General features: G+C 65.6%; 1 protein-coding gene across 3 annotated transcripts in view; it reads left to right on the top strand.

Annotated features, from left to right (window-relative positions):
- The first annotated feature begins 351 nt into the window (after window positions 1-351).
- Window positions 352-24,624, top strand: part of SMOC2 (SPARC related modular calcium binding 2) — a 46,715-nt gene continuing 22,442 nt past the window's right edge. Inside the window, exons 1-4 of one of the 3 annotated variants that reach the window (XM_045577097.1) lie at window positions 352-618; window positions 16,556-16,727; window positions 19,924-20,030; window positions 20,772-20,871. In XM_045577097.1, the coding sequence (XP_045433053.1) occupies window positions 526-618; window positions 16,556-16,727; window positions 19,924-20,030; window positions 20,772-20,871 (472 nt within the window). In that variant the 5' untranslated portion in view covers window positions 352-525. The remainder of the gene's footprint in view (window positions 619-16,555; window positions 16,728-19,923; window positions 20,031-20,771; window positions 20,872-24,624) is intronic. The other 2 variants (XM_045577096.1, XM_036425540.2) reach the window with 2 other exon arrangements.

Raw genomic sequence — 24,624 nt, 5'->3', positions numbered from 1 at the left:
GTAATGCAGGGGGAGACCCAGGCCCCAGGGGTGGGCTTGCAGGGACCAGGTCCTGGGACGGGGGAGGGGGCAGCGCACCTTGTGGTGGGGCCGGGAGCTCTCCCAGACAGACAGGCACGCGTGTTGTGTGCATGTGTGTGCATATGTGTACGTGTGTACTGTGCACGCACATGTGTGCACCGTGCGTGTGCCCCCAGCCGGGGAGGAGGTGCACACAGCTCCTGGGGGTGGCCCCGCGCCCCAGCGGCATCTGAGCTGAGCGGCTGCGGGCTCAGGAGGTGGGGCTCTGGCTGGAGGGAGGGAGGGGAGAGAGGGAGGGAGGGGAGGAGGAGGGGAGCAGCGAGGGAGGGAGGGGAGGAGGCAGCAGCAGGCTCGCAGCTCTTTGACAGGAGCCAGGGAAGCAGCAGGACCTCTCGGTGCCCTGCCGTGCGGTGCAGGGAGGGCAGCTGCGAGCCGGGCCGGAGCGGAGGGAGGGCCCCAGCCCAGCGCCAGGCTCCGCAGAGTGTCCCGCTGGGCCCGCGCACCATGCCGCCGGCCCGGCTCCGGCTGTGCTGGCTGCCGCTGCTGCTCGCGGGGCTGCTGCCGCGGGCGCCCGCACAGAGGTTCTCCGCGCTCACGGTGAGTCTGGTCCCGCGGGGGGCGGGCGGGCGGGCAGGCGGCCCGGCCCGGCAGGTGGGGCTGGGGCGGGTGCCGGTGTGCGGTGCGCGGGCGCTGGGAGGGGTGGGGCCGGGGATCGGAGTGCGCTCCGCGGTGGACCCACTGGGAACGGGTGTCCCGGCTCCGGAGCGCGCCCTTCCGCAGCTCAGCGCGGGCGCGGGCACCGGCTCCGGGCGCGGACGGATCGGAGGGCGGCGAGCCGGGCCCCCTGTCGCCCCGGGTTCGCAGGGGGCCTTCCCGGAGACCCGCCCTTGGAGAGGGAGGGCGGTGACGGACAGGAAGGGTCACTGGTCCCTGGCGTGAGGGGACAGAGAGGGAGGAGGAGCCGTCTGCGCCGAGGGCACTGGCCCCGAGCCCCCCCCCCCCGGGCTGTGGAGCCCGGGCGCGCACCCAGCCCGGGCCCTGCGGCTGACCGCGGTGTTTTCCTCTCTGAGCGGCAGCTCCAGGCCGTGGCTGGGCGGCCCGCGGTGCCAAGCGCCAAGCTATGTCCCCTGGTCGCGCCAAGCCACGGCCGCCCCGCCGCGCCTGCAGCCCCGCTCCCCCCGCCCCCCCCCCCCGCCGGGGCTGCACCGTAATCGATGCAATCTGCAGGAGAACACCCCGACACCCCGACGTGTGTTCCTGAACAAGTGCTGGGAAGCACGCGGCGCACACCTCGGAGGGCCTGGGTGGCGGACGGGCCCCTGGTCCGGGCATCGGCGCCTGCTCTCAGGGGCTGCTCCGGGCGGGGAAGGCGCTAGCGGTTCCTGGTTCATACCTCAGATTCCTCTGGGGCCGCCCGCCCCGCCTGTGTCTCAGCGGCTTGTCGATTAGAGCTGTTCCGGGGCTGGAGGGTTTCACACGCTCAGCCTGCTCCTGCTCAGCTGCATCTCCCCAGGGGACCACCCGCCAGCCTGCACTGCCTGTGTTCATGTGCACACACGTGTGTGCATGCCTGTATGCATGGTACACACACATGAAAACAGTGCCTGAGAGGGTTGGAGAGGCTGAGCCCGATGCTCTGGGAGACCCACGGTTTTGGCCGCGGAGCAGCCGGTGCGCGAGGCAGCCAGTCGGGGGCCCGCGTCCTGGGGGGCCCGGCCGGGTGGTCCCCGAGGAGCAGCAGGATCGTGCGGTTAGCTGTTGGAACAATTTAAATCTCCGCAGAGTTTCTCCTCTTCTCTCCCTCCCTCCTCCCTCTTCCACTTAACCGTTTCCTCGCAGCCTCTGCTGCTCCGCCCGCCTGCCTGCACGCTCTCAGCCCCGCCGCAGCCACGCCAGCCACACGTGGGCTCCGTGGCCACGCCGGCCCCGCGGGGTCCTGGGCCTCCCTCACGGCGCTGCGGAGGCCGTGTGGCTCTACCACCAGGTGCCGGCGGGGGCTGTGCCGTCCCGCCCCCGGAGAGGGCTTACAGCCCTGAACTGTTTGGCAGACGCTCCCACCCCCCGCCCGCCCCCTCCACCCCCTCCACCGCGGACACCAGGAAGCGGACGGGCGGGGGAGCGGGTCTTTGTTCGGAGCGAGGCTCGCAGCCTCCCGTCTGGTCCTGCATAAATCAGCGCCCGCGGGCAGGCTCCCGGAGGCTCTGGTGCTCTCTGCTCTCCCTATGGGCCGGGCCGGCGGCTCTTTCTGCTCAGACGTGTGAGGACTGGACAGGGCCTGATAGGCACCGGGCAGAGTCCCCGCCCGTTAACGTCCCTCTGAGGCCTCATCCCCTCTCCACCGCCTGCTGGTCTGCCCCCCACCAGCCACGGCACCCCCCTCCCGCCATGCTCCCGCCCCGGCCCCTTCGCCCCGGCCCTGTGTGGGCCCCGCGCGGGGTGTCCGCCGTGGGCCCGGAGGGCAGTGGGAGAACAAGTGCTCTGCCTCCCCCCATTCGCCCGCTTCTCACCTGGAAACAGGCGCCTGCACGCGTGGCGTTCGGAAGTTTCCGGGCCTGGCCTGGCCTCTCAGGACGCGCCTCTCCCTGCTGCCCATTCACCGGGCCGCGTGGCCAGAGCGCCCTGGGCTTTGTGTGCGAGACACGAGGACCTGCTTTGTTTGAGAATTACTTTATGTCCGCCTCCGCCCTCCTGTGTGTTTCCTGGGGCTGTGTGTGTGAGTGTGTGTGTGTCCTGTCCCTGGGCCCCCCCCGAGTGTGTGTGTGTGTGTGTGTGTGTGTGTCCTGTCGCTGGGCCCACCCTGAGTGTGAGTGTGTGTCTGTGTGAGTGTGTGTGTGTCCTGTCCTTGCCCCCCCCCCAAGTGTGTGTGTGAGTGTGTGAGTGAGAATGTGTGAGTGTGTGAGTGTGTGTGTGAGTGTGTGAGTGTGTGTGTGAGTGTGTGAGTGTGTGAGTGTGTGTGTGTGAGTGTGTGAGTGTGTGCGTGTGTGTGTCCTGTCACTGGGCGCCCCCTGAGTGTGAGTGTGTGAGTGTGTGAGTGTGTGTGTGTCCTGTCCCTGGGCGCCCCCTGAGTGTGAGTGTGTGAGTGTGTGTGTGTGAGTGTGTGAGTGTGTGAGTGTGTGTGTCCTGTCACTGGGCGCCCCCTGAGTGTGAGTGTGTGAGTGTGTGAGTGTGTGAGTGTGTGAGTGTGTGAGTGTGTGTGTGTGAGTGTGTGAGTGTGTGAGTGTGTGTGTGTGAGTGTGTGAGTGTGTGTGTGTGTGTGTGTGTCCTGTCCCTGGGTGCCCCCTGAGTGAGTGTCCGTGGAAGCAGTGAGGGCGCAGTGCCCAGCGCTGTGGGAGGGGCCACGGCCACGAGTGGAGCTGACCCGCCGCTGTGCCCGCACGTGGGAGGCGGGTGGAGGGCGCCCCTCGAGGGGCCTTTGCTCAGGGCCGTGAAGGCAGCACCCGAGGGCTCCTGGGAGGGACACTGACGGGGACTCTGTCTGATCATCAGAGCCCCCCCCGCCCCCCGGAAAGCCGAGCGCGCACTCTGTGTCCGTGTCCAAGAGAAGAGGAAGCCGGGCCCCAGAGGCCGCAGGAGCCCGAGAGCAGGTGGCCCGGCGCTCGCACGCCCACCGGGGGGCGCTGTCCCTCCGCGTGGGCGGCGTCCCGGCTCCTCTCTGTCACCTTCAGACCAGGACTGGGCACCGCCTTCCCCTGCGAGGCACTGGGACGGGGAGGGCTCCGGACGGGCTGGCCGGGCGCGTGTGGCAGGAGGAGGGACCCCATGCCATGGAGCGCACAGGCCGGGTCCCCCCCTAACGCGCCCAGAGCGAGGGTGTCGGTGACGGGACAGGACTGCCTGACCGACGGCTGTCGCCTTTGGAGTCCGAACGGCGCCTGCGGCACATCTGCCTGCGGCCCCAGGAGAGGGTTCAGGAACAGAAGGACTTTCCCTGGGGAAGGCGCTACCCTGGAGTGAGCACAGCAGGCATTCTCCTGTGGTTCTGTGGCCCCGGGCGGAGATGCAAGAGCCAGGGTTGGGATAAAACACCAACAAATAAAAGCAAGCAAAGCGGCAGCTCGCATTCACGTGGTCCGGATGAAGAAAAAGAAATTGTACGTGGAAACGTGGACGCTAGAGATCCGGCCAAATGTCATTGGAGTTCTGCACGCCAGGCATCTCAGAGTGACCCCAAACCACAATAACCCCAGGGGTCTGTGGTGTGACCTCACGCAGCCCCCCTGTGCGCGCGGGGACGGGCGTCGGCAGAGGGCGGGCGCTTCCTCCATTCCGGGGGATCTCCCTTCGTTACGTGGTCTTCGGGCAGACGGACGGACAGATGGGCGGACAGGCAGGCGCCTCTCTCCCTCTCCCCTAAATCTCCGGACCCCATTCCGTCCGCCTTCCCTGTCCCCGGCGCTGACGGCTAACAGACCCATCGTTTCTGCGTCAGCACCGGCTGCGTCCAGAAGAGGCTTTCCAGTGTCTGTTCCTTGTATGCCGTCCCTGAGCGCCTCCCCCCTCCGCCGTGCGCTCCGTGGCCAGCGCTGTGGTGGGCGGGCCACGCCGCCACGCGATCCGGCATCAGGTTACCGGCCCGGCCCTTAGCCAGCCGTGCCCAGGGCAGGTTTTCATTCTGGGGGACGGGTAAGCCGGCTCCTGCTGTTGGAGGTCGCCGGCAGAGACTCCGCCAACGGGAAGGACGCTTCCGGGCGTGAAGGGGTGCGGATACATGAGGGCGCCCGTCAGGGAGGCATTGTCGCTGGGCCTGCTCCTCTCTGCGGACCCCAAGTTGCTGAGTTCAGTGGCTTCTTCCAGAGCAAGCTCCTCAGTTTGCTGGGGGAAAGCAGGAGTATAGAGGCTGACCTTGTCTGAGTCGTTCATTTTTTAAATACATTTTTGTTGATGTCAGAGAGGGAGGGAGAGGGAGAAATATCAATGATGAGAGAATCATGGATCGGCTGCCTCCTGCACGACCCCACGAGGGATCAGCCTGCAACCCAGGAGTGTGCCCCAACCGGAAATGGAACCGTGACCTCCTGGTTCCGTGGCCTGCAAACTGCGGCTCTCGAGCCACATGCGGCTCTCTGGCCCCTTGAGTGTGGCTCTTCCACAAAACACCACGGCCTGGGCGAGTCTGTGTTGAAGAAGTGGCGTTAGAAGAAGTTTAAGTTTAAAGAATTTGGCTCTCACAGGAAATGTCCGTCGTTGTCCTGTCGATAGCTGGCTCTGCGGACTGAGGAGTTTGCCGACCACGGGCCTGGGTCACAGGTCGACGCCCACGCCCTGAGCCAGGCCGGCAGCTGCACCGGCTTCTCCAGCTCCTCCTCAGACACGACACAGGCTCCCTCTCTTCGCCGCGTCTCGCCGGCCTCTGATCACTGACCTCTCAGGCCAGTGAGTCTCTCCAGGGCTCTCCCCATGGTTTCCATCATCGAGGAAAAGCTCGCAGATCAGAACGGGTGCGTCACAAGGTGCACCCCCCGGTGAGAGGCCCCCTTTAAACGCGAGGGAGGTCTCAGAATAAGAAGCAGAGGCCTCGTGAGCGTGCGGTTTGAAAACAGCTCGAGGGCGGGCAGAGGTCTTGGAGCCGACCCCGTGCCGCCCGCGTGCCCGGGCGTGAGTCCACAGCCCGCCGTCTGTGCCCAGGAAGAGAGCACACCGGCACACGTGAGGTCACAGGGACTTTCCGTGCTGCGGCAGGCAGGGCCCGGCTGTGGACCAGGCGACCGGGCGCAGCCAGGCTGGCCTCGGGGTTCCCCCGCTCCCTGCCTGGCACTCTTTCTAGGAAAGCAGGCGTGGCCCTGTCCCTGTCCAGCCCACCGCCTCCTCTCAGGCCCAGCTTCCCCGACCCCGCCCCCGACACCAGCATCCTCCGTACGTACACAGTCCCGGCTGCTCCCTCAGGGCTCCCTCAGGGTTCCGGGGGAAACACTGAAGACGGTGCGTCACCGCCAAGGCAGCGGCCAGACAGTCCCTCGTCCTCAAAGACGGAGCGACCAGGCCTGCAGATGGACAGCGGCGATGGGCCGGGCCGCTCCACCCATCCCGCCGGGCGAGGCTGAGAGCCGGGCGAGGGGCGAGGGCCGGGTGAGGCGGCGCTCAGGTGGAGGTGTTCCTGCCTGATGACGACAAACCAGGACTAACTGCTCCTGGGCATCGAGTGGCACCTACAGAGGGCAACACGGTCCGCAGACAGGCCCGGTCCTGCCCGCCTTCCTCCCCAGGCCGGGCCCTCGCTCCGCCTGGGGGGCCCTCGCTCCGCCTGGGGGGCCCTCGCTCCGCCTGGGGGGGCCCTCGCTCCGCCTGGGGGGGGCCCTCGCTCCGCCTGGGGGGCCCTCGCTCCGCCTGGGGGGGGCCCTCGCTCCGCCTGGGGGGGGTGGCCCTCGCTCCGCCTAGGGGGGGCCCTCGCTCCGCCTGGGGGGGTTGGCCCTCGCTCCGCCTGGGGGGGGCCCTCGCTCCGCCTGGGGGGCCCTCGCTCCTCCTGGGGGGCCCTCGCTCCGCCTGGGGGGGCCCTCGCTCCGCCTGGGGGGCCCTCGCTTCTCCTGGGGGGCCCTCGCTCCTCCTGGGGGGCCCTCGCTCCGCCTGGGGGGCCCTCGCTCCGCCTGGGGGGGCCCTCGCTCCGCCTGGGGGGCCCTCGCTTCTCCTGGGGGGCCCTCGCTCCTCCTGGGGGGCCCTCGCTCCGCCTGGGGGGGCCCTCGCTCCGCCTGGGGGGGGCCCTCGCTCCGCCTGGGGGGGCCCTCGCTCCGCCTCGGGGGCCCTCGCTCCGCCTCGGGGGCCTCCTCCCTCGGACCCTCCCCGCCGAGTGCCGCGGGGTGGAGGGCCTGTCTGGCCGCACCGGGAAGCGTGGGCCCGGCACCGCCCGGCCGGGCCCAGCGTGTGGCTGCCCCGCGGCCCCAGGAGCTTGGTGGGTGAGAGCCGGTGAGCCAGGCGCCCCGCCGCTGCCCCGGTCTGGGCCGGGGTGGGGCTTGGCGAGCGGTTTCCGCCCCCTTCGCCGGGCGGGAGCCCCCGGAGGTGTGGTGCCTCCTCCGTCTCCGGCATCTGGGCGGCCACAGCCTCGGAGAAAGACAGGCAGCCCAGCCTCCTCCGGGAGAGGACACACCGGCGAGATCCGTCCCCCCCGCCGGGCCCTCCTTCCCCGACCCCCCAGCGGCGGCCTGAAAACCATAAAAGACGCTGCACTGGGTCCGGCCGGTGTGGCTCAGGGGCGAGCGTCGCCTGTGAGCCAGGAGGTCAGGGTTCGATTCCTGGTCAGGGCACGGGCTGGATCGCGGGCCTGATCCCCAGTGGGGGGCGTGCAGGAGGCAGCCAGTCCATGATTCTCTCTCATCGATGTTTCTCTCTCTCTCCTCCTCTCTGACATCAATAGAAATACATTTAAAAATTAAAAATAAATAAAATAAACGCTGCATTCAACTCCCAAGGCCTGTGACCAAGGAGGCCTGTGACTGTGAATCGCAGTTTAAGACCTTCCCAGCGATGGGCACTCGGGGTGCGGCCCCCTCCCGCCCTCAGCACCGGCCGCTCCCCTCCCCGCGGCGGCCACGCACCCTCTCCGGCCGGGACACCGGCTGGAAGGAGCTGTCCCTCCGCTCCTGCCCGCGGCGCCTGCGCCTGTGCTTCCGTGATGGTATCTCGCCCCTGCACCTGCCGGCGGGCGGGTCGTGGGCGGGTGCGGCCGGCTGGAGGCACTGCGGGGTAAGGAAGGCGAGCACGGCCCCAACCTGCACGCACACGCCTGGGCCGTGCCGCTCGGGGCCGGCCTGCCCCTGCCCTCGGCCTTCCTCCTAAGGATGGGTTTGAGCCGGTGTGTGTGTGGGGGGGCAGGACGGATCCCCTTCCTCCCATTCAGAGATAGAATCTGGGTGGGGCCCCACCCGGTCGCCCAGAGCACAGGTGTGGAGGCCTGGCCGTGTGTGTGTGTGTGTGTGTGTGTGTGTGTGTGTGTGAGGGGAGCCCTCTCCGGGGTGGGGACTGCGGGCCCCTTCCCCGCCCACAGCGGCCACCAGAGGGAGCCCGAGCGCAGCCCCTCCTTGGGGACAGGAGCTCCGGGAGGGCAGAGGCAGGGCCACAGCCAGGCTCCCGCCACCTGGAGACAAGAAGCGCCACGGCTCTGCCTCTCGGCGTGGGTCCGGGCACCACGAGGAGCTCCCAGTTCTGATGATTCGGCTCTGAAGCCGAGATGCTGAATCGGGGAGGAAAACCAGGGACCTCCGCCTCCAGCACCTCGATGTGGAAGCCCGTGAAATCAGGGCTGGGATCAGCGGGGAGAGGCTGTGACCTGGAGGAGTGACAGACGCGGTCGCGGGTCTGGTCTGCGGGGCGTGGCTTCCTCGTGTGTCTGCAGAGCGCCCTGTGTCCCAGCGACTCCGGGACGAGGGGCCGCCGGCTCAGCCCTCCCCCCTCCTCTCCCTCCGGTCGGAGGCCCGGGGGACGGCGGGTCCCAGGAGCAGGGGACAGTCACCCCTCCCCTCGGTGTCTGCGCCGCTCCCAGGCCCGGGCGACCGGGAGCGACATGGAGTCTCCGGGTGCAGAGCCATCGGGGCAGGAGCCTCCAAGGGGCCTGGCGGGTGTGGGGCGAAGGGCGGCGGGCATCAGGGGAGCCTCCCAGGTGTCAGAGAGGGGACAGGCCCCGGTGCAGCCGTGTGTGGGGAGCAGATCCCTGGTGCAGCCGTGTGTGGGGTGCAGACAGGTCCTGGTGCAGCCGTGTGTGGGGAGCAGACAGGCCCTGGTGAAGCCGTGTGTGGGGAGCAGACAGGCCCTGGTGCAGCCGTGTGTGGGGAGCAGATCCCTGGTGCAGCCGCGTGTGGGCAGCAGACAGGCCCCAGTGCAGCCGTGTGTGCGGGGAGCAGATCCCTGGTGCAGCCGTGTGTGGGGAGCAGATCCCTGGTGCAGCCGTGTGTGGGCAGCAGACAGGCCCCAGTGCAGCCGTGTGTGCGGGGAGCAGATCCCTGGTGCAGCCGCGTGTGGGCAGCAGACAGGCCCCAGTGCAGCCGTGTGTGCGGGGAGCAGATCCCTGGTGCAGCCGTGTGTGGGGGAGCAGATCCCTGGTGCAGCCGTGGGGGGGGGGGGGGGAGCAGACAGGCCCTGATGCAGCCATGTGTGGGGGGTGCAGACAGGCCCTGGTGCAGCCGTGTGTGGGGGAGCAGACAGGCCCTGGTGCAGCCGTGTGTGGGGGAGCAGATCCCTGGTGCAGCCGTGTGTGGGGGAGCAGATCCCTGGTGCAGCCATGTGTGTGGGGAGCAGATCCCTGGTGCAGCCATGTGTGTGGGGAGCAGATCCCTGGTGCAGCCGTGTGTGGGGGAGCAGATCCCTGGTGCAGCCGTGTGTGGGAGCAGATCCCTGGTGCAGCCGTGTGTGGGGAGCAGACAGGCCCTGGTGCAGCCGTGTGTGGGGAGCAGACAGGCCCTGGTGCAGCCGTGTGTGGGGGAGCAGACAGGCCCTGGTGCAGCCGTGTGTGGGGTACAGACAATCACTGGTGTTGGGCCCATTCTGTGAGTTTCTTTAAAACCAGAGCATTGAACGCAAACCCCGTAACAGATCCAGGTCCTCCTGTCTCCTAGTGGTTTCTCTGAGAGTCAGGGCGGGGCTACAGGGCTGGCCGGCGGCTGGGCCGGGGCGGGCCCCCCTCCGGGTCTCTGCCAGGGGGTGTCTGCGTCCTCCTGAACTCACCCCTGTGAGCGCTGCCACCCGGCATCGCATGGAGGTGAAAAGGTGCCGGTTTCCCCGTCTCAGGGTGGCTCTCAGTGCTGGTGTCCCGGCCAGGCATAGGGCGAGGGGTAGTGGTGGGTCCCACAGAACCCCACCCCCCGGGGCAGGACGCGACGGGCAGCTGGAGGAGGTTCCTGGCTGCAGCGCGGGAGGCAGGTGGTGCTGTGATCCTCGCCCTCTCGCTGCGGGCTGAGCTGCGGGGCAGGACCCTCCCGGGGAGACCACGGCCTGCGGGTGCGTCTGCTGTGCGTCCGCGTCTTCAGGTGTGTCTGCGGGTATGTCTGCGGGGGCCAGGCCAGCAGGGATGCGATGCGGCCGCTGAGGGGTGGGACGGGCTGGGTTCTGAGGCCGAGACCTGGGCCGTGTGACAGCTGGCCCCACACACGTCCCTCCTGCAGCCGAGGCGGGAGCCACTGCTCGTCTCCGGGGAAGCCGGGCGGGGAAGCTCCAGCGCCCGCGGCCCCTGCACAGCCAGTCGGGGGCGGTCCCCGAGCCGAGGGCGGGCGGGCGGTGACGGTGGTGACAGGTGGCGCTCACTGAGCCCTAATTACTTAATCCGTGTGTTGCCTCTGGGCCGCCTTGTAATTACGGTGACCTGGAGCGTCACGTGTAAACACGCGGCGTGCCAGCTTTTAACCACATGCACGTGGCGAGGATCCTCCAGGCCGGCCACAGAGGGCGAGGACACGCCTCCGGCTGCCGTCCCAGCACGGGCGGCGGGGGGGGGGGGGGGGGGGGGGCAGCTCCCCGCAGATCCTGCGCCCGCCTGGCAGGAACATCGGGGGCAGGGACGTCGGGGGCAGGGACGTCGGGGACAGGGACGTCGGGGGCAGGGACGTCGGGGGCAGGAACGTCGGGGGCAGGGACATCGGGGGCAGGGACGTCGGGGGCAGGGACGTCGGGGGCAGGGACATCGGGGGCAGGAACACCGTGCAAAGGGCATCTCCTGATTGGGCACCAGAGACTGAGGGTCAGGCTGCAGGGCTGTTCCTCTGGGCAGCAGCTTGGCTCTGTTTATTGTTTATTTTTTTAATGTTTTAATTGATTTTTTTTAGAGGAAGGGGGACAGAGAGAGAGAGAGAAACATTTGTGATAAGAGAGAATCATTGATTGGCTGCCTGCTGCACCCCAGACTGGGGATGGAGCCCACAACCCGGGCCCGTGCCCTGACCAACTCGAACCCTGACCTCCTGGTTCATAGGTCAACACTCATCCCCTGCGCCATGCCGGCCGGGCTCAGCTCCATTTATAGTCAGTGTAGGGCCCTAACCGATGTGGCTCAGTGGATGGAGCGTCGGCCTGTGGACTGAAGGGTCCCAGGTTCGATTCCAGTCAAGGGCATGTGCTTTGGTTGCGGGCACATCCCCAGTGGGGGTGTGCAGGAGGCAGCTGATGGATGTTTCTCTCTCATCGATGTTTCTAACTCTCTATTTCTCTCTCTTCCTCGCTGTAAAAAAATCAATAATATATATATATATATATATATATATATATATATATATGGTATATAAAAGTCAGTGCAGGTTTGCAAATGAGGAACTCCACGGGACTCGTCCTCAGGGACCCGGCGTCGGGTCAGAGGCCTCTGGGTTCGTGGGCTGGGATCGGCGGGGACAGGAAGGGCAGCCCAGGACAGCCTGGACCGGAACCTCCGGCTGCCTCTGGAGGGAATGTTCTGGAAACAGACATGATCTTCCCATCAGTCACCCCTGGGACGCAGCACCGTCTGCTCACCCCGAGGAGGGAGCACAGGAGGCCGTGCGGGCCCCGGCGGGGAGGCTGCGTGTCCTGGGGAAGGCCGGTGTCCGGGCCGGGTCAGGGCGGGCCGCTGGCTGACGTGCTCCCTCAGCTCCTCTCTGAATCACCCCGTCCCCAGGGTCAGCGTTCCTGCATCCTGACTCACCCAGCTCCTCTAGCTGAGAGTTTGAATGGTTTACATGCATCTGTTGATTTGCTGTAAATAAGATGAAGTTCACTCTGATAGGCTGATACTCCAGATTTCTCAGACTTGTATGCACCCTGGCATGACCGTTAACGTGTTAGGGTGTGTACCCCTGGGAGTTGTGGGGTTTGCAGGGCCTCCCAGTCCATGGGAAGCCGAGCCGGGCAGTGGGCGGTGGGCAGCGGGTGGGCAGCCCATGTGGCGTCCAGCTGCCTGCCATCCTCCTCTGCTCGCTCCATGTTTAAAGGGCATTTAAAAATATTCCATATGATGATCCTGTATGATAAAAGGGTAATATGCAAATTGACCGAACATGGAACAACCGGTGGCTATGACACACACTGACCACCAGGGGGTAGATGCTCAATGCAGGAGCTGTCCCCTGGTGGCCATTGTGCTCCCACAGGGGAGCACCGCTCAGCTAGAAGTCGGGCTCATGGCTGGTGAGTGCAGTGACTGTCCTCCATAGCCGTGCTAAGGACGTCCGACTCCCCACTCGGCCCTAAACCGTCAGGTGGACATCCCCTGAGGGCTCCTGGACTGCTGATGGGTGCACCAGGCCTCCAGTGTGTGCGTGTGTGTGTGTGTGTGTGTGTGTGTGTGTCTATAATGATGGAATTGTAATATGCTAATTAGACCGTATGTCCTTCTGGGGAAGCCTGGCTCCCGGGAGCCAGCAGCCAGGGGAGGGAGGGCCTACTCTTGGACCATTTTCATGCTTCAGGCCTCTAGTCTATATATTGATTGATGTCAGAGAGGAAGGGAGAGGGAGGGAGAGAGAAACACCAATGGTGAGAGAGAATATGGTCGGCTGCCTCCTGCACACCCCCCACTGGGGATGGAGCCCGCATCCTGGGCCTGTGCCCTGACCAGGCGTCAGACTGTGGCCGCCTGGCTGCAGTGTCGATCCCAGTCACTGAGCCACACTGGTCTGGGCCAAAGGGCATTTAATGCCAGATTTCAGCCGAGGAGTTCCACCTCTGACCCTCCGTGACACCTCACGTTTGTTGTTGTGGCTGAACCACGTCAGTGGACACCACATCACGTTTTAGCATTAAAGATGCAAGATTCTGTGTGTGTGGCTGTGGGTGTCCGTGGTGCAGACGCTGGCCGAGTGAGACCCGGGCGGGGGGAGCCTGCGGGGGTCGGCAGGAGGCCCCAGGACCCCGGCTCCTGCCTGCCAGGCGGAGGGCCCGGGCCAGGCCTGGTTGTCTCAGGCTGGGTCCCCGATTTCCATCTCCTCCTCTGAGAACCGCCGCAGCCTGGAGCGTCCCTCCCGCCTGATGAGCCGGCTGCCGTCCAGCGCCGTTTCCGGTGAATTATTTCCGTCGTGGAGGGCGGGGCGGGAAGGAGCAGGGCCTGTGGGAATATTAGCCGGGCCTGGCTCGGCAGGAATGCCTCTCCTGAGCATCCCGCCCGTTTCCGTGTTCCGAACACGCCCTCGGCGTGTGGTGAGAAAGTGGGACAGATGCTGGGTGGTGCTCCCGCCTCCTCCCCACGGCCCAGGGCTCAGGGCGGAGCTGTGGGCTGGGCCGCACGCTCCCCGCGCTGGGCCGGGACCTCCCCCCGCAGGTGCCGGGCCAGCGCGTGTGGCAGGCTGTCCTCGGCCAGGTGTCAGATGTGGAAGCCCCTTTCATGTCCCACGTGATTCAGGGTTCGGGTTCAGTGTTCGGGTTCTGGAGAAGGCCGCACACAAAGGAAAAGAGACTTTAGAAAAGATTTAATTTGGGGAATGGGGGCCAGGAGGTAGTCCAACTCTAGTGGAGGACGACTCCTCCCTCTGGCCTTTCCGTCCCTTTTATTAAGACCAGAATTACAGGAGACACCCATGTCCCCTGGGCAGGAAACGCCAAGAAAAGCCAATCGGTGAGTGTAGGACTAACAGGTGGGGGCTGCTTCCACTGCCAATGTCTGGTGATTAGCTCTGACCCTTCAGAGCAATCACGGTTGGCCAGCCCCCGGACTCCCGTCCACAGCTCTCTGTTCCCAAAACGGCGATCGGCTCCCGGCGGGCGTGAGCTCTGTGCACGCCGTGGTGTGTGCTCTGACCCCAGGGCCCGGACTCCGCACCGTCAGGAACAACCACAGCCGCCTCGCCATGGCCTCGGCCGGGACACCCGTGGGGAGACCGCGGACGGGCAGCCGGCTCTGCCTGACTGGGGAGGGCGCAGACACCGGGAGGCGTCGGTGACCGAGGCCAGGCGCCCGGGCAGGGAGGGCATCGCGGAGACTGCGCCTGCGGCTCGGGGTGATGGCCGTGTCCCGGGTGACGCCCAGGGCTCAGGGTGACCCCCTCTGCTCGGGGTGACGCCCGGGGCTCAGGGTGACGCCCTCGGCTCGGGGTGACCCCTGTGGCTCGGGGTGACGCCCGGGGGTCAGGGTGACCCCCTCGGCTCGGGGTGACCCCTGTGGCTCAGGGTGACGCCCTCGGCTCCGGGTGACGCCCGGGGCTCGGGGTGACGCCCGGGGCTCGGGGTGACCCCTGTGGCTCAGGGTGACGCCCACGGCTCAGGGTGACCCCCTCTGCTCAGGGTGACCCCTGAGGCTCAGGGTGACGCCCGGGGCTCGGGGTGACCCCCTTGGCTCAGGGTGACCCCTGAGGCTCAGGGTGACGCCCGTGGCTCGGGGTGACGCCCGCGGCTCGGGGTGACGCCCGGGGCTCGGGGTGACCCCTGTGGCTCAGGGTGACGCCCACGGCTCAGGGTGATGGCCGTGTGAGTGAGATGTGACCTTGTGGGGGGGGGGACTGTGTGGAGGCGCCCGGGCCTTGCCGTTCCCTCTGCTCTCCTCACACTCGTCAGGGCGTGAGCAGCCTCTGTGCTGTCACCGGGGACAGGGCGGCCGCTGCCCTGCAGACGGAGCTGGAGGAGCCAGCAGGAGTCGAAGCCCGAGGGGAGCTGGGGACCCGGAACAGAGGGCAGGGAGGCCTGACCCCAGCCCCTCTCCCATCCACTTCCCCGGCTGCCTCCCCACCGTGCTCCCATGGGGGCCCCGGGCTCCCTGCCCTGTGCGGACGGACGGACGGATGGACGGACGTGTGTGGGCACAGAGGGCGGCCCTGCAGCCAGGCTGTTGTTTTAAAATCCTGTTGCTAAAGGTCCAGCCGATGTTGTCCTGAGTTTGGCCAAGTGCCTTTCGCCCAATAAGCTTGCAAACCTGCCACCAAGTCCTCACGAAGACCAGACCTTTGGCCGGACGGACCCTTCCCTCGAGGTCTTAGGCCCTCCCCTCCGCACCCCATTTCGTGGGACGGAAGTGAACAGCGGGAGGAGAGAGAGACGTGAGCATGGAGTGCGCCCTCACATTCCGGCCTGGATGTGGTCTTCCGTGTCTGTGTTTGCAGAGGCCCCCAAGTCACTGCACTTCCACTTCCTGGAGACCTCAGCCAAGTAGAAGACTCTCTCTCCCTCCCTCTCTCTCCCCCCCCCCGCCCGTGGACAGGGCAGCTGTGTGGTCAGGTCACGTCTAGCACCGGCTGTGAGGGGGGTGGGAGTTTCTCAGGTGCGATACGGGAATCCTCACCCCAGGAGCTCCTGAGGCCCCTGCACATGAGCTGTCCCTCCTGGCGGGGGCCAGGGGGCGGGGGATAGGGGGCGGGGATCGGGGAGGGGGAAGGGGATGGGGGAGGACTAGGCCTGCAGTGGGAGCACTTGCAGAGGCTGGGGGGTCGAGGGGGCGGGGGCAGGGGCCAGGGGGCAGGGTGGGGGCGGGGGCGGGGGTGGGGGAGGGGACGGGGGAGGGATGGGGGAAGACTAGGCCTGCAGCGGGAGCATGTGCAGAGCTTGGGGAGTCGGGTGGGCGGGAAGCGCCATCTGTTGGGCAAGAAGTGCCATGTGGGAGCCGGTGGCAGGCTCAGGCCTCTGGGGGGCACTGTTAAATTGAGGGGGACAGGGAACCCAGGGTGTCCTCAGGGATGGGGAGCATGGGGGGCCCTGGGCAGAGACTGTGGGGGTCATGGGTCAGCCCAAGAGCCATGAGGCCTCCACAGAAATCGCTTCCCCCGGGCGTTGATTTGGAAGCTAGAGGGCCGGTGCACAACATTGTGCACTGCGGGGTGGGGGAGTCCCCCAGCCCAGCCTGCGCCCTCTCAGCCCGGGGGCCTCAGGGTGCAGGGAGCAGCCTATGCCAGACATCTTAGTGCTGCCACAGAGGCTCCTGCCATGGCTGCTGGCACACGGACCACCAGGGGCAGCTCCTGCATCGAGCGTCTACCCCCTGGTGGTCAGTGAACGTCATAGCAACCGGTCATTCTGCCATTCGGTTGATTTGCATATTAGTCTTTTGTTGGATAAGATAGGACCTAGTCCGGGCGAGATGCACACGGGGCTCGGCCTTGGGGGCCCTGTGGGGCTATTTCATGCCCCCACCTCATTCCCTCACTGACTCCGCCCCTCCCGGATGAGGCAGAGCCGGTGAGTGGGGAGTAACAGGCAGCGGATTGCAGAGGGTGCACGCTCCTCCATGCGCACGGACAGCGTCACACGCCATCCACCTCCGGCAACTCAGCACCAAACGCAGGCGGCGAGGACAGCGGGTTTCCGAGAGTTTGGGAAGTGGGCGACGGCCAAGAAGTCAGGTCTCCCTGGGAGCCCGGCCGCGGCTCCCAGACGTGGTGGCCCCGTCGCTCCCTGCTCCCTGCTGCTCTGCTGGGCACATGTCTTTAAAAAATAATGTATACGTATGTATAGATGTTGGAGAGGAAGGGAGAGGGACGGAGGATGAGACAGTTATGGACCGGCTGCCTCCTGCACGCCCCACACCGGGGATGGAGCCCACCCCCCGGGCCTGCGCCCCGGCCGGGAATCGCACCCTGACCCGGGTTCACAGGCCGACGCTCAGCCCCTGGCCCCGCCGGCCGGGCTGAACGCGTTTCGTCAGGCGATCTGTTTCTCTCTCCCTCTGCAGTTTTTACGCGTTGATCAGGACAAGGACAAGGACTGCAGCCTGGACTGCGGGGGCTCCCCCCAGAAGCCGGTCTGTGCGTCCGACGGGAGGACCTTCCTGTCCCGCTGCGAGTTCCAGCGCGCCAAGTGCAAGGACCCGCAGCTGGAGATCGCGTACCGGGGCAACTGCAAAGGTAAGCGTCCGCACACTGGAGGTGCCACGTGAGGTGGTGCCACGTGAGGCGGTGCCACGTGACTGCCACGCCGTGTCTTCGGTTCCACGGCCGCTGCGTTGTCAGTGAGGGGGCTCAGCTGTAAGCCTGTGAATGTTTTCAGATCAGGGGGAAGAAGAGTGACTGCGGTGACTCTGGAGACAGCCCTTCTGACGGGTCCGTGTTCACTAACCGCTGGCCCACACCGGCCAGGGCAGGGGGTGGGTTTTAGGACCAGAGAAAGATGAGGTGCCGTGAGGCGGCCCATAAGCAGCCGGGAAAGGGAAGCGTGGGCCCAGCAGGCACCGGGAAGGGGGGCAGAGGGTGGCCGGGGTTCCTTGGAGCTCTGTCTGGCTCCACGGCATGGTGGACCTCTGAGGCCCCCGCGCCCCACGCTCAGACGGCCACGAGGTCGGCTTTGAGTTCGTGTCGTGGATCCCAGAGGAATCATGATGGGACTAACAATGACGTGTCCAAAAAGAAAAACAAGCCAACCACAAGGTGCCCAGGTCCAGCCTTGGCCCAACAGGAGCCGTGAGGGCCTGCTGCATCCTCACCGACCACAGCACAGACACGGCGTGAGGAGCCTCCATCCTGTCTGCAGGGAGCACCGGGCGCGGAGGGGACAGCAATGCTGAGCTAGATTCCTTAGGGCGGGCGCTGGACATGGTCTCTCTCGGGAGCAGGCCGGCCAGGCGCCGGTTTAAAGTGAAGGACGGGCCTGGCGGGCGGGGCTCAGTGGCTGAACATCCACCTCTGAACCAGGAGGTCAGGGTTCGATCCCCCGTCAGGGCACAGCCCTTAGTGTGGGGCGTGCAGGAGGCAGCTGATCACCGGTTCTCTCTCATCATGGATGTTTCTCTCTCCCTCTCCTTCCTCTCTGACATCAATAAAAACAGATTAAATAAGTAAAGGGAAGCTCAGGAGGCAGGCTCGGCCGTGGCTTTGCCGTGGGCTCCCCCGTGGCCCCAAAGAAGACGGTGCCCGGGAAAGCCAGCTGAGCCCACGGCCTCACGTCACGTGTCCTGACCACGCAGAGTAACAGGACCCGGCAGCACCGGCGGCAGGAGCAGCTCTGGGGAACCGCCTGGTGTTTTGCACGTTTCAGCAGAATCTCCGGGAGGGTGTCCAGGCTCCTCGCCGCAGGCAGCCGTGGCCGGTGCTGAGTCAGCACATGGGGGGGGGCTGACAGGGGCGGGGTGACCACAGGCCTGCACCCGGGGCGACTGGCGCGTGGGCCTGCGTCCCCCCTGCGGATCGCCCACGGCCGCCGGGCCCGGGGCTGCTGGTTCGAAACCTCCCGCCCGCGCAGGGAGGTGGTGTCCACACCCCACGCCAGGAACGGCCGCCGAGAGCAGCCTGGAAAGCGGGTGCTTTCTGCTTGTTCCACGAGAGTTCAAACGCTGGGCACAGTCTGCAACTCCATCCACCGCGGGCCCGGCCCGCGGCCCTATCACGTTTCCCTGTGGACGGTCAGACCGCAGCTGCCCCGGGACGGAGGCCGGCCCTGCAAGCAGTGATTTCCCGCAGCCAAAACACAGGGCGCAGTAAAACCACACGCCAGCGGCCGGCCGGCCAGCGTGGACCAGGAAGGAGGCCCGGAGGGACCAGCCGTCGGGGGCGGGGGGCGGGGGTCGTGGTGGCCGGGCTGCCCGCCCCGGCAGGTCTGCACTCCATCAAGGACACCGGACCTCCCAGAAGCCCCCAGGCCGGGCTGGCCCCTCCTGGCAGCCAGCAGTTTGCCCGGAGCCGCTGGGCAGCGGGGCTGGGAGAAGCGGCGCTCGGAGCCCATGGGCCCTCAGATCTGACAACCGGTTATTTAAATCTGGAAACACTTAAGACAGCTGGGGAAAGCCGTTCTTGTCAAGCTTTAAAACTCAAACGGGCTCCAGGGGCGGGGCCCAGAGGAGGGAAACAGCGCCGTGAGGGTGTCCGCGGGCGCGGCGAGGATGGTGAGGCCTTGCTGCCGGAGGCTCCCTGGACCCTCACTCCCCCTCCGGGGTCCGGCCGGCATCGGGATGTCCTCCTTCCCGCCGGCAGGACCGGAGGTCAGACACACAGCCGTGGGCCGAGGCGGGCCTCCTGGGCCACAGCCTCGCTTCCTCGGCCCACCAACCCCACGGTTCGCCCTCTGCCTCGTGGCAGAGCAGGGTTCGAGGTGCGGAGGCGTCTCTCTCTGTCCACGTTATTGTGCCTCAGTGTCTGACCGGCGTTGTGGTCAGACAGCCGATACTTTGCAGGGTGTGGCCGTTGTTTCCGGTCCCCCGGGCACGGCGTAGCCATGGCGACATCCCCGTCTCCGTGCGGGTGCCTGCCTGCACCCCCGGCGAGGGTGTGCCCAGCCATCCGTGGGCCTCCGTGGGCGACACGGGCCACCAGCCCCGAGGGGACACGCGGGCGGACCGTCCCGGCCGCTCTTGGCAGCGGGGTCCTGTCGGCGCTTCCGGACTTTTCCTTTCCGCTGTTTGCGGAGTCGCAGGGGTGCCTTCTGAGGAGCAGCAGGCCTGCGGGCTCTGCCTCCGATCGTGTCTTAGCTGTTTTAAAAAAATTATAGATTTTTATTGATTTCAGAGAGGAAGGAGAGGGAGAGAGAGAGAAGCATCAGTGAGGAGCGAGAACCACTGATCGGCTGCCTCCTGCACACCCACCGTGGGGATCCAGCCCATCACCCGGGCGTGTGCCCTGACCTCCTGGTTCCTAGGTTGATGCTCAGCCACTGAGCCACCCGGCCGGCTGGGCTCACCGATGGGCAGGAGAGGCAGAGCCAGGCATGGCTGTGAGGTCTAGGGACCCGGCACCGGAGGCCCAGTGCTCCCTGGATGGTGATTCAGGGGCCGCCTGGACCCGCTGTGGCCAGAACGTCCTGCCCCGGCCCCGTGCTCCTCCCTCCCACTGGGCCTGTGGACGGGACCCTGTGGGCTCCCGAGGACACTCTGAGACCCATGGGGACGCCCACTGGACCCGCCTGGTCCCCTCGTTTGCCATGAAGCCGGTCCCGTGTCCCAGATCGACACACGAGCCCACCCAGCTCTGCCCCGGCTCCTCAGGTGTCGAGAGGCCCCGCCTCGGAGCAGCCAGCCTCGCGCTGGGACCTGGGTGGCCCTCGCCCGCCCATGGCGCCTGTGTCTGGCATTGCCTTGTCCTGGCATGTAACCGCACTGCTCTGCTCCACCTGCAGACGTGTCCCGGTGTGTGGCTGAGCGGAAGTACACACAGGAGCAGGCGAGGAAGGAGTTCCAGCAGGTGTTCATCCCGGAGTGCAGCGAGGACGGCACCTACAGCCAGGTACACGCTACAGCAGGTACACGTTCTATAGCAGGTACACACTACAGCAGGTACATGCTACAGCAGGTACACGTTCTACAGCAGATACACGCTACAGCAGGTACACGTTCTATAGCAGGTACATGCTACAGCAGGTACACGCTACAGAAGGTACACACTACAGCAGGTACACGCTACAGCCAGGTACATGTTACAGCCAGGTACATGCTACAGCCAGGTACATGCTACAGCCAGGTGCATGCTACAGCCAGGTACACACTACAGCAGGTACACACTACAGCAGGTACACGCTACAGCCGGTACTCCTACAGCCAGCTACACGCTCTACAGCAGGGACGGGGGGGGGGTGCTCTGTCCCCGATTGGGCTCGTCGGCAGGAGTGGGTGGTGAGTGGCCCCACTCCTTCCTGGTGGAGCCCGTGGCCTTGCTCTACGTGGCCCTTCTGGGTGAACCGGCTGGGCAGCCTGGTGGTGAGGCTGGGGCACCCACCCCCGTTTGTGCTGAGACCCGGTTCCAATGGAACTCATCGCCCTCGGCCAGCCCCGGGCCACACGACCTCGGTGGCACATGGGCCTGGTGAGCACCTCTGGTGGTGTGTGTGCATGCACGTATGTGTGCGCACATGTGTGTGCATGTGTGTGTGTGCGCGCGCGCGGGATTGGTCGGGCATCCCTCTCCTGGGCTTGGGGGAGCCGGCCTGCGTGGTGAGGCCCACCCTGACCGCACGCCCTGTCCCCCCAGGTCCAGTGTCACAGCTACACGGGATACTGCTGGTGCGTGACACCCAACGGGAGGCCCATCAGCGGCACCGCCGTGGCCCACAAGACGCCGCGCTGCCCAGGTAGGTCTGGTCGCCGACGGAGCCCTCTGACCCCGGCTGGGCTCTGGCCCTCTCTGTGTTTGCTGACCACCAGGAGCCCAGCGCCGGGCCCGCGGGGAGTCCCGGAAGGGGGATCCCGGGTGGAACCCAGTTCTCAGATCCGTTCCCGGGGAGGGCCGGGCTGGAGCCGCGCCAGGCCCGGGTCTGGGTGCCGAGTGTTAGGAGTCGCTGGAGGGCTGCAGTCCGCCGCGGAAGGACCAAATATTTCCTTTGGCCAAAAAAACAAACAAACACGGAAGAAGTGCCTCCGGTCTGTGTATGTTTTCGCAAAGGGAAGCGGTCGTGTCCACTGCTTCCCGGCGGCTCCGGGTTATTTTCGTTCCTCACCGCAGGCCTGGCGGCTGCGCGTCCCCACACTGCAGGAGGGCGGCCCGTACGGTGGTCCGTGTCCGTTTACTTTACCAAAAACGACGATATGTGACTCAGACCGCCTTTACCTGACAGCGGTCTGCGGCCTTCCGTGACAACTCATGTTTGAGGAGACCGATCAGATCACCTGTGAGGATTCACGGTGGCCCTGGCCGGTGTGGCTCAGTGGGTAGAGCATCAGCTGTGGACCAAAGGGTCCCGGGTTCGATTCCGGTGAAGGGCACATACCTCGGTTGCAGGCCCCTCCCTGGCCCGGGCCCTGGTCAGGGCTCATGCTGGAGGCAACCCATCGATGTGTTTCTCTCACATCATGTCTCTCTGTCTCTCCCTCTCCCACTCCCTCTAAAAACCAATGGAAACATATCCTCGGGGCGAGGATTGATATTAAAAAAAGGAAGTTTCTGATCTGTGCGTCCATTCCCAGGGTTCGGTTTCCCAGAACAGGCAGACACGTCCTCATGGGCGGCGAGAGCGTGCGTCCTCCTGCTCTCCCGTGAGCGGTGGGAACGCTGGCAGCGGAGTTTCTTCCGGACGGGTTTTCTGTGAGAAGGGCGGGCGTTGTGGTGAGAAAGGCTGTCCGATGCCGACCCCCTCGGGCGGCGGGCTGGGCCTGAGCTGCTGTCTGCGGGACGGACAATGACCCCTCGTCAGCAGGAACTCTCCATCTGACACCCACTGGCTGGCGGCCGCTTGCAAGCCCTGGGAGGGAAAACCAACTTTTTTAAAACCTGTTTTGTCACCCAAGACCTAAAATTGGCTGAAAAAATATTTTCAGGGAGCGCACCCTGCACTTAATAATTCTTTTACGAACTCAGGAAGTGAGTGAGGAAGAAAAAACAACACGCTAAGCCAGCCCCTGTGTCCGCGCCTGAGCGACACTGCACAGGCTGGGCTCACGCCATCCGAGGGGCCGGCCCGCCGTGTCCGCAGCGGCTCGGGGACCGCGGGGGGAGGCTCGCAGGAAACTGCAGCGGGGGCCTCGGGACGGTCTGTCCGGACGCCGGGTCAGATCCGGCCGCCCCAGGCCGGGTCCGTGAGCTCTGGCGGTTCTGTCTGGGCCGGGGAGGGGAGCCCCGGGCAGGGAGCTGTGGGGGCCCCCATGGCCCAGCACGGCCTCCGCTCCACGGAGCTCCCGGTGTGGGCCCTCTCTGCCGCCCGCCGGTCCTGACTGACTCAGAGCTGATCTGTCTGTGATCCTGCGTTTTCCCGAAATGCCTCGCGTTCCCGCTTCCCCCAGAAGTTCTAGAACTCGGTGTTCGTACGAATCTCCCAGCAGTTTCTGAAAACGTCCCCTCTGTGGAGAGCAGCTGTTTTCATTTTAGTCCGGGGCCCGTGCAGCCCAGCATCCGTGCTTGTCTGGGCCTCTGCTCCTGATCACAGCCGTGCAGCTGGTGTGCGTGTGTGTGAATGAGTGTGTGTATGCATGGTTGGTATGTATGTGTGTGCATGTGTGTGCGAGTGCGTATGTATGTGTGGGTATGTGTGGCTGGTGTGTATGTGTGTATGTATTAATGTGTGTGGCTGGTGTGAGTGTGTGTATGTGTGTGAATGAGTGTGTGTGTATGCATGGTTGGTGTGTATGTGTGTGCGAGTGTGTATGTATGTGTGAGTATGTGTGGCTGGTGTGTATGTGTGTATGTATTCATGTGTGTGGCTGGTGTGTGTGTGTGTCTGGTGTGAGTGTGTGTATGTGTGTGAATGAGTGTGTGTGTATGCATGGTTGGCGTGTATGTGTGGCTGGTGCAAATGTCATTTCGGATGCAAATGACTACTATCCTATAGAATAAAAGGCTAATATGCAAATTGTCCCCTTGACTGGAAGGTGGACTGGGAGTTTGACCAGGAGTTGGATCAGGGGTGGGGTGGCCAGCCAACCCCCTGTGTCCCGGATGGTGCCTCGGCCTCGGTGAGCACGTAACGAGGCTGAAGTCGGAGGCTGGGGGGAGCTGCTCTCAGCTGGTTTTAGGCATAAACCCCGGTGGTGGTCCCACCTCTCCCCTGTGGCCTGCAGCTCGCCCTCGCCGTCTCGCCACGACCCCCGTCTCATACTTCCTGTCTCAGCACTTCCTGTGATCCCCACCTCTGGCTACTCATCCTTCACAGATAAGGGGCGGACTGTATGGATTGAACTAAGGACGTGATTTTTAAAAAATATGATTTTATTGAGTTCAGAGGGGAAGGGAGAGGGAGAAAGAGATAGGAAAATCATGCGCTGACTTCACTGCAAGCGAACACACAGCCACCTCGCCAGCGAGGAGCCGCAGAGCATGGTGGCTACGCCAGCGCCCGAGGAACCGTGTGGGGAGTGTGAGTGAGGAGCTCCGACAGCGCTGACCTCGAGGTGGGAGCCAGACCCGGCCACGTGGGCGTGGCTCGGCCGCCGTGCGGGGCGCTGGGCCCTGAGTCCACACGGCCGGTCCCTCCCTGGCTCTCTCCTCCTTTCCATCTGGTTACTGAGCGGCGTGGCGAGAGGATGCTGGTGTTACTGTTTCCCCGAGGGACGGTGCTCCCTGCCGTTATTACGGCTTTTCTTCTCCGGCGAAAGCGCTTCCAGGTGCCGGAGCTCGCCGTTCACCGCCCCCGGCGCTGTGCTCCGCGCACCGTCAATGTGTGGCTAATTCGTAACTGAATTTTTCATTACTTCAAAGTATACAAGCGTGTTCTTTCCATCCCTCGCCCACCACGGCCCTTCTCGCCTCTTCTCTCATATTTAATAAAACCACAAAGGCACCGAGGAGCCTGTCAGAGGCAGGTGGTTCCCATGCGGGGGCCGTCCGCCGGCCTGCTCCCCCAGACGGTCTGAGTGACGTGCTCCCCGGGACGGCCTGTGCCCGTGCGTGTTCCTCCCGGCCCGGCCCCCCGCAGCTCGCCCTCACGGCACGCTTTTTACGTGTAGCCGTGGCGTCCGGCGCGGGAGGCCTGTGACTGTGAGCGGGTGAGGTGCGCGGTGTCCGAGGACGGGGGTGGCACAGACGCACGTCCCCTCCGCTCCTGCCGTGGAGTCTGTGGAATGTCCACGTCAGAGTGGGAACTGGGAGCCTCGAGGACAGTGGAGGCAGGCACTGCGGGGGGGGGGGGGGGGGTGCCGGGAGTGCTTGGCCCTCAGGAGCCCTCGGTGCTGGTTTCTTCCATCCGAGAAGACGGTCCGACGGGGTGAGCCACACGTGCACATGTGACCCGCCGCCACCACATGTCCTGAGCAGTCAGGGGCATATGTGTCATGTGCCTGGTGCGTGTGCTCTCTGCTCCACGCCTCCCGCAGCCCCGGGCATGTGCTGCCTGAGCCATGTGCCGATGGGAGCTGAGCCGAGGGCGGGCGAGATGCCTCCCTCCATGACACGCCTC

Source organism: Pipistrellus kuhlii, unplaced genomic scaffold (genome assembly GCF_014108245.1).
Source record: "Pipistrellus kuhlii isolate mPipKuh1 unplaced genomic scaffold, mPipKuh1.p scaffold_m20_p_82, whole genome shotgun sequence".
Lineage (NCBI taxonomy): Eukaryota > Metazoa > Chordata > Mammalia > Chiroptera > Vespertilionidae > Pipistrellus > Pipistrellus kuhlii.
Note: the sequence above shows the minus strand (reverse complement) of the source record. Positions and strands in the feature narration are given on the sequence as shown.